Source organism: Kogia breviceps, chromosome 5, assembly GCF_026419965.1.
Source record: "Kogia breviceps isolate mKogBre1 chromosome 5, mKogBre1 haplotype 1, whole genome shotgun sequence".
NCBI lineage: Eukaryota > Metazoa > Chordata > Mammalia > Artiodactyla > Physeteridae > Kogia > Kogia breviceps.
Genome location: NC_081314.1, coordinates 83,521,669 through 83,538,018, shown reverse-complemented (window position 1 = coordinate 83,538,018; position 16,350 = coordinate 83,521,669). Strand labels below are relative to the sequence as shown.

Genomic DNA, 16,350 nt, shown 5'->3' with positions numbered 1-16,350 from the left:
TGCAGTTTCACCTGCAGCTCAGAGTTCTGTTCCAAGCTTTTGTGGTTGTTGGCAGAATTCATTTTCTTGCAGCTTTAAAACTCGTGATTTGTTTCTTCAAGGCCAGCAAAGGAGTGTCTCTCTAACTTCAGGGAAGGCCCTGATCCCTCTTTTAAAGGGCTCACCTGATTCTGTCAGGCCTACTAAGGATAATCTCTGTTGATTAACTCAAAGTTAAATAATTATGTCTGCAATATTCTTTAATATTTCCATGTCACATCAGGCTTACAGAAAAATCATAAAAACATACTATGAAGTGTTGTATAGCCTTCAGCCAGATTCCCCAAATGTCAATGTATGCATGCGTTCCCTTCACCCGCCCTCCTACCCACATGCATGCTCTCAATCTAGCACTCGTTTGCTCCCCCCCCTCTCCCCTTCCCTCCCTGCTTCCTCCCTCCCCATCCCTCCTGTCCTCCCCCACCCTTTTAGTCTTCCTCTCTTCCCTCCATTTTCACACACAAACACACACACACACATAAATATATACATATATATATATATATAGCTTTTTATAATCATTTGAGAGTAAGTTGCAAACATCATGCTCCTCTAAAAATACATGCCCCACTAAATACTTCAGTGTATACTTCCTACAAACAAGGGCATTCTTTTACATAATCAAATTATAGTTATCAAAATCAGGAGCTTAATATTAATACAATACTATTATCTAACTTCCACATCTGACTCAGTTTTAGCCAGTTGTTCCAATATCTCTCATAATAAAAGAAAATCTAGGATTATTTGTTGGATTTAGTTATCATACCTTTTGAGTTTTCTTTAGTCTGGAATGGTTGATGAGTATTTGAAATTGACATTTTTAGGAGTTCAGGCCAGTTATTTTGTAGAATCTCTTTCAATTTGTGTTTTACTAATGTTTCTCATGATTAGGTTCAGATTATGCACTTTTGGCAGGAACTCCTAGATTTTTAGAATGTTTCTCAAGGATTCTTTGTAGAATCAGAGCTTTTATATAGCAGAGTTATCATCAGGTTCTAAAATGGAAATAATATTCCCCCAAATAAATATTCCCAGAAACAATTCACAAAACCAGACTTTTTAGAAATTACAACTGACCATTTCCTAACACAGAGCCACTCAGAGAAGATTCTTTCTAAAATAATCCAGATCATTGGACTCCCAATATTGCTAACTGGTACTGGTGAATTACAAATGTTTCTCATCTGAAGGAGTGTCTAAAAATTTGTTGAGAGAAATAAACCCTCAAAGAATAGAGAGAAGTAGGCTCAGTAGTTTCATTTAAAAGTTTCTGAGCCCAAGTATTTTTGTGAATAAACAAGGATAAAAATACTCACTTCGCAGGACTTTTCTGAGGAACTCATGAGACAATGCATACAAAGGTCCTACATGTTCTTTGGTATATAGTATATGTTCAATAAATTTTAATTTTTTCCCTATAGTCTTCCTCCAGCTAAATGGTACTGATATGAGAGCATGACATTGAATTATTCCTTGTTAAAATGTAGTTTATTTTGTTCAGTTGGGTTTTACTTTTGTGATTTAATACGTATATTTAAAAGGCTTCAGCAACACCTGAGTTAAGTTCAAATTAGAAGATAACTATGATTCAATATCTTATAGTAACACTGCAGATGCTGTACAAGCTAAAAACTTCAAAAGTGTTTGAAAAACAGAAGGTAGGAGAAGGAAAACAAACATGTGAAATTGTAGAGGAAGATCCATATGCCATTCAGATGATCTACTGGTGTCCAGAGAGCAGAATATTCTGTGTATCAGGAGTCTCTGCATATGTCATAATTTATAAATTCAGCAGACATGAAATTACAACAGAAATAGTGGTAAGTCATTTAAAATTTAACTTTCACACTTAGAGTTATTAAAAGAAAACAGTTATCATAGATCTTGACTAGTGCTTGATATGGTTTTAAGCCACCAAGAGTACAGTATCTGGCCAGTAATCCAATTCATACAATTTTTAATTGTTCTTGTTACTTAGTATAACATATTAAAAAACAGTTTGGCTTAAAATGACAAAAACAGTTCTCTATCAAAATTTAGTATTATTAAATAGGATAGATTATGCCTATAGGTTTTATATAGATAGTTACTGATTTATTTTATATATAAATGTCAAATTAATGCAAGCTTTGTTCTATATCTTTATTAAATTTTTTAAAATTTATCTTTTTGCCAACTAATTGCCGTAAATGATTATTTCTCAACTACAATAAGATTACTTTGAATGATTTTTTAAATAGCAACATATTTGTAGGGTGGAAATAATTATGGGGCTGCCTTATGTAATCTTAATTTTTAAACTGATGAAATAATTTAATTATTCAAAATAATGATGCTCTTATGGGATAAATTAAATCTAAATTAAGGCACCTATAGATAATGAGTCTTCTAAACCTAGTCCATTTTACCATTTTATCAGAAAATAAAGATTATCTATTAAAGGCCTATGTATAACTGTTTTTACCTCAACGGCTAAAATTAAACATTGCCCTTAAAGTATATATTAGTTAAAACCCAGGCTTTGGAGTCAGATAAGCCTACCTTTTAATTCTGGCTTTACCAATGAATACCTGTGTGATTCTGAACAAGTCACAAGGCCCATTAGTCAGTAGTACAGTCTGGGTAAGTCTCAACTTCATCACTCATATAACTTCCTGTGTAAATAAAATAGAAAAATAGAAAATAATCATAAACTAGAAATTGTAATGCCACTTTCATAGAGTTCTTGTGATGATTATATAAAGTCATTAGCAGAGTGTCTTAGTAAGCACTCAGTAATTGGTAATTGTTATTGTCACCAGAGGTTTTAAGTTTTAAGATAATTATGACATTTTGATAATATTGCTGTATTCACTACTCCATAATTACACTTTTTGTAAGCAATTGTTTTCAATCTCAAAAATGCTTATTTTTACATTGAAAAGTGAATGTTTATGTTATAAAATTGATTTTATTTAAGCATTGAATGCAGTCATAAAGTAATTTAAAAATATTTTCAGCTTTAAAAAAAGGGTTTGGATCACCTTTTTATTCCAGTATAAATTATCATATGTTTTTCATTAAGCAATTCTGACCAAGCTAATAAAATTATATAAGAGCTAAACTAATGAAACAACAAAAATATGGAATTTATTTTGGAAAATTTATACTGAAGTAATTCAAAGTCAAGATTGAGTGAAGGCTTTGTACAAATAACAATTTGTGTGTTGTGTGTGTGTGTTTTTACACACACACACATCCAATTTAGTTTCTTTCATTGGAATAACCATGACCAATTTCTCCTTTTATTTTATCATATATGGAATCGTAATTTATACTTTATCTTAAGGAATATTTATTATACAGAAAATTTATCGCCACTGGTAGATATTTTCTTATAATTCTGAAGAATTAAAAAACATTTCAGGGACTTCCCTGGTGGCGCAGTGGTTAAGAATCCGCCTGCCAATGCAGGGGACATGGGTTCAAGCCCTGGTCCAGGAAGATCCCACATGCTGCAGAGCAACTAAGCCCATGTGCCACAACTACTGAACCCATGTGCCACACAACTGCTGAAGCCCGCGTGCCTAGAGCCCGTGCTCTGCAACAAGAGAAGCCACTGCAATGAGAAGCCCGCACACCACAAAGAAGAGTAGCCCCCGCTCGCCACAACTTGAAAAAGCCCGTGCACAGCAACAAAGACCCAACACAGCCAAAAATAAATAAATTTATTTTTTAAAAAAATTTACAATTTTTTGTGAGTGCCATTGAATATTCTATATAATTTATTATTTAATTTAGTTTGGGGTATCTCAACTTTACTATGAATTGAACTAATTAATCTGAAAAAAATAATGAATAATTACTGAAAGAGTACCAGATATTTTAATGTGATTGCTATGAAAATCTAGGTTAAATCAAAACTTGATTTTTCTTTTTTTAAGTCATTAGAGGTACGACTTCAGTATGATATTGAAGATATTATTACCCCAGAACCAGAAACAAGTCCTCCATTTCCTGATCTCTCATCCCAGCTTCCTTCTTCAAGGAGTCTTTCTGGGAGCACTAACACTGTGGCTAGTGAAGGAGTAACAAAGGATAGTATCCCATGCCTCAAGTAAGAGTTGCTACCAATTTTTAAAACAATTTTACATGTTAATTGTATAATTCTTTGAAATTGTGCTAAATAAAATCATCCTTCTCTTTTATTAAGTTGTTGTCAAGTGGTCTACAGTCCACCAAGGGGTACCTTTGTCTTCTTTTTTGGAATATCTATGAAGAGGGCACAATATTTCCATTCTTCATTACTAATTAATATATTTCCTTCCCTGACCGACCCTAAAGAAAACATAGCTTTGATAGAATGGGAAAACGTTTGGCAGAGCAGAAACTTGCCACTTGCCTGGTACTTCTCAATTGATAAAGTATTTTTAGGGAACGTCTTCAGCCTTCTTGGAATCAAAAAAAAACCAAGTTTACTACAAGAATACTATCTCAGAAAAAAGGCTTTCTCTCATGGTTACCTGGATATTGCATAATATTTCAACTACGTTGTCTCAGTATATCTAAACAAAGTTTAGTGTCATGCTCAAATAAAACTTAAAGTTAATCAAGCCTATAGTAATGTTTATCTTGTTTTTATGCTTTCTGGTAATAGGGTACAAAAGAATGCAGTTTCCTTAAGTTACCACTTACTGCTTCTACATCGTCAAACCAAATGTTTCTAGTATTAGCTGGTTGGAGAATTGAGCCTAAGCAAGGAATTTCTCTGAGCCTCATATGAAACTATCTGAGTCTGCTACTCAAGGAAGTGTGGATAACTAGGTTCCTCATTTCTTTTAAAAAAAACTTATGGAAAATTTAAAGATGAGGTTTCAGGAGAAAATTAGCTTACCATACAATTAACAGTTGCTATACTTTTGTACTCATTGCTTCTGCCGCGCACCCCAAATTTTTCTTGTGAAATTAAAAAAGGAAGTATAAGTAGGCATTACTAAGAGAAAAATCTGTGAAGGGGAAACAAAATCATTAAACTTTAGCAAATGGAAATCTTTCATAATGTTATAATTTTACACATTTAATTTTTCCTTCATATCACTTTGCTTCACTTAATTGATTTATATTAAAATGAAAGACAGAAAGTGAACAAAAAATTAAAGCTTAAGAAAGCACTGTAGATTGATTTATCAGCTAAGAAGACCCATCACTAAAGTGGGTCCTGCAATGACCTGAGTATTTTTCTATAAAATTAAAAAATATAAAAGATAGGGATAAAAGAGAAAAACCAGTAAAATCGGCAGAACTCTGGTAGTGGAGATGAAGTAAACAATACCATGTGTTGTAGCATTTAATGCTGACTTGTAAAGTAGTAGTGACAATCTTAAGGATTATCAAGAGAACCAAAGGGATTCCGTATAATCCTATATGTATATAAGCTCCAAAGGACCAAGCAGCAGAAGTATATTATTCTTTGAGTTACAGTATATTACAAGTGGTTCTTGAGTTGCATATAATCTATGCTTTACTAAATTATATGTTGGCATCCATCCCTAAATGACTTTCCTTTGCTGGATTTAGATATCCATATACGTAAGCTAATAAAAAAGCCTTTCAACACTGCCAGCTTTTCATTTTTAGCAATATTACAATTCTTATCAATATACACATGTTTGTGCAATTATCTGATTTTCTTTTGACTTTGTATGAGGTCATCATAGGCCTCATTAGGAGGATGAGACTTAAACCAAATGTAGATGAGGGAGTTTTCTGAAGAATATCTGGTGGAAGAGTATTCCAGGCAGCAGGAACAGCTAGAGCAAAGGCCTTAAAGTGCCTGGCATATAAGGAGGTCAGTGTAGCTAGAACAAAGAAAGGATGGTGGGTGTAGAGGACAGGGTAGTAGGAGATGAAGTCAGTTAGGTAATAGAGGGCAAATTATAGGCCATAGTAAGGACCTTGGCTTTTATTCCTAATTAAATGGGGATGATTATAGGGTTTTAAATACAGAAGTGATATGATCAGACTTAAATTTTAAACTGGTCACTTTGGTCACTATGGTGAAGGTAGATTTGGGGATGGAAGGGAAAGGTAAAAGATGGGAGACCAACAAGGAGGCTATTGCACCTACCTAGAGATAATGTTAAGGTCTGGCAGATTCAGCAAAACAGAACAAAACAAAACAGAACAGGATACACTAATTTGAATTTCAGAGAAACAATGAACATTTTTAGTATCAGTATATCCCAAATATTGCTAGGGAAATACAGTAAAAACAAACAAATAAACAAAATCAACTCATTATTTATTGTTTATTTGAAATTCAGATTTAAATGGATATCCCATATTTTTATTTGTCAACTGTAACTAGGATGGTAGCAGTACTAAAGTATTATAAAAAGTGGTCAGCTTCTGCATATATTTTGAAGGTAGTACCAATACATTTGATAATTGGTTGGATGTGAGATATGAGATGTAAGGTATAAGAATATTAGTCAAGGATTACTTTAAGTTTTTTTAACTCAATAACTAGAAGGATGAGTTGCTATCAGCTGGAATAGAGAAGGCTGCAAGTGGAGCAAATTTATAGAGAAAGCAAGAATTCAGGTTTTGAATATGTTGAACTCTTAAGTTGGGTGGTAGATTAATGGTCATAGTTCTTATTGTTATGCATTATAATTTACATATATGTAACAAATATTATGTAAGAAAAATAATTAAATAATAAAAATTATTATTTTTATTATCTATCACAAGAGAAAAAAGAACTGATGAAAGCCAGATGAAGTTGTGGATCTGACTGAAAAACTACTTAAAGGAAAGAATAAGAAATCACAAGTGTCTTGGTTTATTTTGAGAAAGTTAGAGAAGATACTGCCTACCTGCATAATGTCCTCAGTGCCTGGTGTTGTATATTTCTGTAGGAAGATTTGTTGTAAATTCTGAAAATAAGCGTGAACATACATATTTGAACTGTATATGATGCAATTACTTTTTCTCTCTTTTCTAGTGTTAAGACACGACCAGTGCGGATGCCTCCAGGGTATCAAGCAGAACTTGTTATTCAGTTGGTCTGGGTGGATGGTGAACCTCCACAACAGATTACTAGCCTTGCTGTAAGCTCGGCATATGGAATGTAAGTAGCTAAACAGTCTTCTAATTTGTATTATTTATCTGATATGTTTTATTTTTTAATTTATTTATTATTTTTATTTTTTGGCCGCGTTGGGTCTTCATTGCTGCGTATGAGCTTTCTTTAGTTGCGGTGAGTGGGGGCTACTCTTCGTTGCGGTGCGTAGGCGGCTTCAGTAGTTGTGGCTCGCAGGCTCCAGAGCACAGGCTTGGTAGTTGTGGCACACGGGCTTAGTTGCTCTGCGGCATGTGGGATCTTCCCGGACCAGGGCTCGAACCTGTGTCCCCTGCATTGGCAGGTGGATTCTTAACCACTGCGCCACCAGGGAAGTCCCTATCTGATATGTTTGATATATTTAAATGTTTATTTTAAAATACTTAAGTGAAATCCTAAAAATGGAAAGAAGCCCTTACCTGGATTTTTATTAGATTGAAAATGGTACTAAGAAAAATAATAATTTAAATATAAACTGTGATTCTATGTTCTTTCTTGATGTTAAACTTTAATAGTATCCCCACTATTTTTTTAATGTTGTTGGGAGGTTGTTAGGATGTTAATACACTCATACATTTTTGTTTGTTTGCTTTGTCTTTTCTATCCTTTCCACCCTTGTGTTTCTATACTTTCCATCCTTGTGTTTCATTTTTGGATACTTTCTTCTGACTTGTCTTTAAAAGTTCACTAATTCTTCAATGGTGTCTAATCTAATGGTAGATTGACTCATGGAGTTCAATTTCAGTTATTTTTTAGTTCTAGACCTTCCATTTGGCTCTTTTTAAAGCTTTCTGTTATCTTCTTAAATTATCACTCTTGTCTTTTATTTCCTTGAACATGTTGAATGTAGTTACTTAAAATGTATGTTTGATAACTCCATAACTGGTTTCTATCTTAGCATTTGTCTTGGTTTCTGGTCACATTATATTGTCTTTATGTAACCTACGTTTGCTTTTTGATTTTGTTTCCATTTTGTTTTTTTAATCCAACGTTATATGAACGTTATATACTCCCATATATATATATGAACATTATAGAGATAATTTGAGGTTCTAAATGATGTTATCATTCTCCAAAAAGTATTTTTCATTTCCTCTGACAGGCTAAACTAAGAGTCAGTAGAAAGTGCAGAACAGCAAAATCCAGTCAGACATCCTATCTTTGAAAGTTGGATTGTATTCCCTTTAAAAGCTAATTTAGTTCTAATTAATCCTTATTCCTAGGTTGTTGCCCTGCATAGAAGTTGTACCAAATTCTACTCCCAACAGGAATGTTTGAGAATACCTGATTCCCTACAACCTTTCTAACAATAGTATATAACCAAACTTTTAATCCCTGTCATTTTAAGTAAAAGGAAGTATATTATTATAATATTAACACTTTCCTTGTATCTTAAGTGAAATTGGACATCTTTTTCTCTACTGTGACATTTCTGTTTCTATTCTTTGTCCATTTTTTGGCAGAGTTGTTGTCTTTGTCTTTTAGATTTGTGAAAACTGTTTACATAGTAAGTAAGTTAGCTTTCTCTGTGATGTAAGCTACAGATATTTTCCTTTCTTTTGTTTCTTTTATGACTTTGTTTAGGATGGTTTTTTCCATGCAAAAATTTAAATTTTTAAAATTTAATATTTAAATTCTATTTTTTTCTTTTATGGCTCTGGATTTTGTGTCATACTTAGAAAAGCCTTTTTCACTTCAAGATAATGAAGAATATTGTCTTATATCTATTGTTTCTTTAATATATTTAAGTCTTTATCTGGAGTTTATTTAGGTATAAAGTATGAAATAGGGATTAAACTTTATTTCTTACCTGATGACTGAGTTATGCCAATACCACGTTTTCCTGGATATTTCATCTTTCCCCTCTAAATTTGGAATCATCTTTTATCAAATAATACATTAAAAATATATATTTGGCTCTATTTCTATACTTCCCAGTCTGCCCCTAAGCTAAACCTCCAAGAGAGCTCCAAGAGAACTCCTTGAAGCCAGCTGAAAGGGTGAATACCTGAAAAAAAAAAACTGTGTTCCTAGAATTTGGGGGCGTGGGTAGAAGATGTATGTGAATATGATATTGGGAGCTTGCTTCTTGGCTGAAAAATTATTTGGTAGGAAAGCTGGCAGGAACAGTCCATGGATAAGGGGAGGAAAGGAAGGGAGTGTGGGACAGCTTATAATCCCATTGTTTGATATGGCAAGAATATATGCTTATCTTTTAACCCAGGTAGTTACCATGGAAGTTGGCTGAGCTCAAGCCATTTTCAGGGTTCCCTACTTAGAGACTGACCTGCAAAAGCAAGGCAATGCCAAAATTAAGAGCTATGAAGGTGTATTGCCAGGTTCAGGAGCTGAAGGTTGTTGGAATAAGTAAGTCAGTTAGAGAGCATGTTTCCCTTGTAAAGTTACTGTGGGGGTGACAGTCATTACAAAGCCTCTGAAGAACTTACACTTGTATGAGAAAGCTTGGACACCTGCCTCATAGATACCCTCAAGTGCCAAAAAACTCCAGTTCAATTGGCTATCCATGTAAATTCCACCAGAGTTTTAGGAAATAAGTAACAACAGTACTTGTTTTCTTTCTGAGAACTTATTTCTCTTTCTGAGAATTGTGAAAGAAAAAAATCATATTCCTCTCATTTTATGAGGCCAACATAACCTGATGTCAAAACTTGAAAAGGGATTGGATCAAGATGGCAGAGTAGGAGGATGTGGAACTCACCTCCCACCACAAACAACTCAAAAATTCACTTACATGTGGAACAAGTCTCATGGAACTGGAAACTGTCAGAAGAACTCCTATACAACTAAAGCTGCAAGAACGATTTCCATGTAACTGGGTAGGATGGAAAAAAGTTATAGGGTTGGGACCTCCACCCTGGGTAGGGATCTGAAAGGATGAGAAGGTCTGCACCCCTGGATCCTTCCCCTGTGGAGTGAGTAGGTCAAGCCACAGACTGGAAGTCCCAGTCCTGGGGCCCTACAGAGAGGAGACAAGTCCCTTTGGCTGTAGAGATAACTTCCTGCCAAAACTGAATCAAGAGGAAACATAATTTGAACAGACTGATCACTAGAAGTGAAGTAGAATCTGTAATTAAAAAAACAAAAATAAACAAACAAACAAAACAACCTCCCTGCAGCAGAAGTCAAGGACTAGATGGCTTCAGTGGGGAATTCTACCAAAATTACAAAGAAGAATTTATACCTATCCTTCTCAAACTATTCCAGAAAATTGAAGAAGAGGGAATACTCCCAAATTCATTCTATGAAGCCACCATCACCCTGACACCAAAACCAGACAAATACACTACAAGACAAGAAAATTATAGGCCGATATCGCTGATGAATACAGATGCAAAAATCCTTGACAATATATTAGCAAACAAAATCCAACAATATGTAAAAAGTATCATACAACATGATAGAGTTGAATTCATTCCAGAGTCACAAGGATGGATGGTACAACATACACAACTCAATCAATATGATACACCACATTAACAAAAGGAAAGACAAAAACCATGTGATCATCTCAGTAGACAAAGAAAAAGCATTTGACAAAATTCAATATCCATTTATGATAAAAACTCTCATCAAAGTGGATATAGATGGAACACATCTCAACATCATAAAGGCCATTTATGACATACCCACAACTCACATAATACTCAGTGGTTAAAAGCTAAAAATTTTCCTATTAAATTCAGGAAGAAGACAAGGATACCCACTTTCACCACTTCTATTCAACATAGTATTAGAAGTCCTAGCCACAGCAATCAGGCAAGAAAAAGAAATAAAAGGTATCCAAGTTGGAAGGGGAGAGGTAAAACTGTCACTATTTACAGGTGACATGATACTGTGTATAGAGAACCCTAAAGTCTCCACCCCAAAACTATTAGAACTAATAAATGTATTCAGCAAGGTCACAGGATACAAGATTAATATACAGAAATTTGCTGCATTTCTATACACTAATAATGAAATATCAGAAAGAGAAAATTTTAAAAATCCCATGTAAAATTGCATCCAAAAAAAAAAAAAAACCTAGGAGTAAACTTAACTGAAGAGGTGAAATACCTATATGCTGAAAGTATAAAACATTGATGTAGGAAATTGAAGATTATTCAAAGAAACAGAAAGATATCCCATGCTCTTGGATTGGAAGAATTAATATTGTTAAAATGGCCATACTACCCAAAGCAATCTACAGATTTATATGGAACCAGAAAAGACCCATAATTGCCAAAGCAATCCTGGGGAAAAAAAACAAGGCATACCCTTCCAGATTCTATACTATACTACAAATCTACTGTGATCAAAACAGTGTGGTATTGGCACAAAAATAGACATATAGAACAATGGAACAGAATAGAGAGCCCAGAAATAAACCTACACACCTATAATCAATTAATCTATGACAAAGGAGGTAGGAATATACAATAGAGAAAAGACCATTTCTTCAACAAGTGGTGTTGGGAAAGCTGGACAACTGCATATAAAACAATGAAATTAGAACATTCCCTCACACCATATACAAAAATAAACTTAAAATAGTTTAAAAACCTGAATGTAAGACGTGACACCAAAACTCCTAGAAGAGAACATAGGCAAAATATTCTTTGACATAAAGTATAGCAATATTTTCTTTGATTAGTCTCCCAAGGCAAAAGAAATCAAAGCAAATGTAAAAGCTTTTGCACAGCAAAGGAAACCATCAACAAAATGAAAAGACAACCTATGGAATAGGAGAAAATATTTGCAAACTATGCCTCCAACAAGGGGTTAATATCCAAAATATACAAACAGCTCATACAACTCAATATCAAACATACACACACACACACACACACACACACACACACACACACACACACACACACCATCCAATTTTTAGAATGGACAGAAAACCTAAATAAACATTTTTCTAAAGAAGACATACAGATAGCTAACAGGCATATGAAAAGATGCTCAGCATCACTGATTATTAGAGAAATGCAAATCAAAACCACAATGAGGTATCACCTCACACTAGTCAGAATGGCTATTATCAAAAGGTCTACAAATAATAAATGTTGGAGAGGATATGGAGAAAAGAGAACCCTTGTACACTGTTAGAGAGAATGTAAATTGGTGTAGCTGCTATGGAAAATAGAATGGAGGGTTCTTAGAAAACTAAAAGAACTACCATATGATAAGCAATTTTCTGGTGTATATCCAGAAAAAATGAAAACTAATTTGAAAAGATACATGCACACCAATCAATGTTCATAGCAGCACTATTTATAATAGCCAAGACATGGAAGCAACCCAAGTGCCCATCAATAGATGATTGGCTTAAGAAGATGTGGTACATATATACCATGGAATATTACTCAGACATAAAAAAAGAATGAAATACTGCCATTTGCAGCAACATGGATGGGCCTAGAGAATATTATGCTTGGTGAAATAAGTCAGAGAAAGACAAATACTATATAATATCACTTGTAGAATCTAAAAACTATACACACGAATCTTATACAAAACAGAAACAGACTCACATACATAGAAAACAAATGTGTGGTTGCCAAAGGGTAGAGGGAAGAGGGGAGGGACAAATTAGGAGAATGGGATTAACAGACACAACTACTATACATGAAATAGATAAGCACAAGGTTTTTACTGTATACCACATGAAATTATATGTAGTATCTTGTAATAACCTATAATGGAATATAATCTACAAAAAACCCAAATTACCATGCTGAAACTAACACAATACTATAAATCAACTATAGTTGAATTAAAAAAATTTTTAATTAAAAAATAAAAACTTGAAAAAAGCATTACAAAAAGTGAAAATTATAAGTCCATATCATACATGAACATAGATACAAAAATCCCAGTCAAACTATAAATAAATGTAGCAATAAAAATATCATAATCGAGTTTGGTTTATACCAGGAATGCAAGGTTTGTTCAACATTTAAAATGAATCAGTGTAAATCATCACATTAACAGGATAATGTAGAAAGCCATAATGATTAAGCCGTAGATGAGAAAAGCAAAATAAACATTTACTAACAACTAACTAAAACAAGAAGGGAATTTCTTTAGTGTGATATATGGCAGCAAATATTATTCATACTTAAAAATGTTAAAAGCTTTACCTCTGGCGTAAAAACAAGACAAAGATGACTGCTGTGACCACTTCTATTTTCATTGTACTGAGAAAGGTAAATAAATCAGTCGTATGGATTGGAAACAAAGGAAATGTAAAAAAAAAAAAATCATTTAGCAGATAAATTATTAGAATTAGCAATTGAGTTTAACAAGGTTACTGGATACAGAGTCCAAGTAAAAAATAGATTATATTTTCATATACTTACAAAATAAACTAAAATTGTGTAAAGATTTCATCTACAATAAAATAAAAATAATAAAAGATCTAGGAATAAATCTAATAAAAGATATTTAAGACTTCTACCCAGAAAACTATAAAACTTAATATAAATTTAAGAACCTAAATCATGGAATGAAAAATTCAGTAGTAGTGTAAAGATGACAATTTTTCACAAATTGATCTGTAGATATACCAGAATACCAATATAAATTTCAGTTGATTTTTTTCCCCTTCTAAAATGTACAGAGAAATGCAAAGGGCCACAACTAGCTGAGACAGTATTAAAGAAAAACAGAATTAGAAGACCACTCTACTTGAAAACAAGACTTACTAAATAAAGCTGTATTAGTCATGACAGTGTTCTTATTGGTGCAGGATAGACAAATAGACCCAATGAACAGAATAAAGAGCTCAGAAATAGATCCAAGCATATTTAGCCAAATTGGTTCTGCAGAGCAATGGAAGAAATGACAGGTTCCCCACCACCCAATAAGTAGTACAAAGTCAATTGAATAATTATATAGAAAAAATGAAATTTGACTCTTCCACTGTACACAAAGATTCTAGAAAGTGTAATAGGAGAGTTTCTTCATAATACTTTGGTTAAGGAATTATTTCTTAAACAGTACTCAAAAAGTATAAACCATAGAGGAAAACATTAAGAATTTCTTGGAAAAAAATGGCACAATTAAGAGAGTGAAATGGCAGGACAAGGAAGATATATTTGGATTAATTTTATCTGACAGTGGACTCCTATCCAGAGTGTAAACAGTATCATCAATAGGAAAAATATAACTCGATAGCAAAAAATCAGAAGAAATTTGAACAAACATGTCATAAAAGAGAATATCTAAATGACAAATATATTTTCATATTTATATGAAAAGGTACACCATTACCATTGGTAATGTTGGTAGTGTTTACAACGATATTGGGTATCAAGAACTCTCAAACACTGCTAAGAGGGTAAATTGGTGAATCTACTTTATAGAGTTGTTAACTTTATTTACTTCATTTTAGCATACCTATGTATGCATGCCCTACAACCCAGAAGTTTCATTTCTAGGTATATACCCAATGAAATGCAAGCACGTATGCACCAAATGACAGTAGCATTATTTGCAATGGCAGTATTATATTTATAATAGTCCCAAACTACAAACAAATGACCATCAGAGTAGACTGAATAAATAAATTGTATTATATTAATCCAATTGAATTCTACAGCAATGAAAGTGAATTAACTTCATTTATGTGCAACAGTATTCTAGAAAAAAGTGAAACATTTATCAACAGCAAGAAAAACTGATTTTTGGTGTAGGAAGTCAGATTTGGGGAGATGGGAGAGGAGCAAAAATCAGGAGATGCACAAGACAGCTGCTGGTAACATTCTATTTCTTGATGTGTAGTGGTAATTATTTAAGGTTGTTCACTTTGTGATAATTCATTGAAGTGTACAATTTCATTTATGTGTCTTATACTTGAATTAAAGAGTAAAATATAAAGTTTTTTCAAATAATTGAGTAATTTTATTTCTAGAAATTTATCCCATAAATATACTCAATATTTGAATGCAAAGTAATTTATAAAGGATATTCATTATTGTGGTGTTAATAGCAAAAGACTAGAAGCAACCTTGTTGTCTGTAACAAAATTCTAGGTAAATAAATTAGAGTACACACAAATATTTTGCAGCTATTTAAAAAACTAGCTTTCTATGAATTTATATAAATAATTACCAAAATATATAGTAAACTTTATAAAATCAAGATTCGTGATATTATTTGCACCAGGCAAAATTTGTTTATCTGTAATATGCTATAAACATCCAGAATACATTTCTATATGCTGTAAACTTCCAGAATACATTAAAAATTTCTGTAAATTGATATGAAAAATAACCCAATCAAAAGTAAGCAGTTTTAAGGGCTTCCCTGGTGGCGCAGTGGTTGAGAATCCGCCTGCTGATGCAGGGGACACGGGTTCGTGCCCTGGTCCGGGAAGATCCCACATGCCGCGGAGCCGCTGGGCCCGTGAGCCATGGCCGCTGAGCCTGAGCGTCCGGAGCCTGTGCTCCACAACGGGAGAGGCCACAACAGTGAGGCCCGCATACCACAAAAAAAAAAAAAAAAGTAAGCAAAGTATGTAAACAAAAGAAATACAAATGGCTAACAAACCTGAAAAGATTCTCAACTTCACTAACAACAAGGAAAAAGAAAACTGAAATAACAAAACAGTGATTTTTGCTTATTATATGAGCAAATTTTTAAAGATTACTAGTATTTTCTGTTAACAGTGTCAGAAAGTGGATCCTCACATATAAATGTATTTTATTTTTTTAAATAAAACTAAGCATATCTTTTGACTCTCAAAATCTAATCTTACTGAAATTTTAATAATTTCTGGAGACTGTCACTTATGCACAAAGTTTGTTGAAAGATGTTCTTTGCATCATTATATATAATAGCAAAATATTTGGAACCCATGTAAAAGTCCATAACTAGGAAGATACTTTTTTTAATGTTACTTTTATACTATAGAATACAATGCAAATGTTAAAAAACACAGCAAGGAAATACCTCTTAGGCATATTTTAGTGAAAACAAGAAAGTTATAGAACAAATATCTACTTGTTAAAATATAGAAAAAGGCCAAGAAGATATAAACAAAACTGTTCATGGAAGTAATCTGAAAAGGGGATTGGCATACAGTGGGTTGATTTAAGGGAACTTTCATTTTATCGTTATTGTTTGAATTTTTTAAAGTAAGAATACTTTCAAGTGTAATTTTTTTTTTTTTTGCGGTACGTGGGCCTCTCACTGTTGTG

The 16,350-nt window shown here is 33.2% G+C and overlaps 1 protein-coding gene across 22 annotated transcripts in view; it reads left to right on the top strand.

The window, feature by feature from the left end:
- The window catches only part of STXBP5L (syntaxin binding protein 5L), a 422,914-nt gene that overhangs the window by 281,579 nt on the left and 124,985 nt on the right, over window positions 1-16,350 (top strand). For all 22 annotated transcript variants that reach the window (XM_067034516.1, XM_067034508.1, XM_067034500.1 and 19 more), the window contains 3 exons: window positions 1,645-1,862; window positions 3,966-4,138; window positions 7,028-7,153. In XM_067034516.1, coding sequence (XP_066890617.1) covers window positions 1,645-1,862; window positions 3,966-4,138; window positions 7,028-7,153 — 517 coding nt within the window. The remainder of the gene's footprint in view (window positions 1-1,644; window positions 1,863-3,965; window positions 4,139-7,027; window positions 7,154-16,350) is intronic.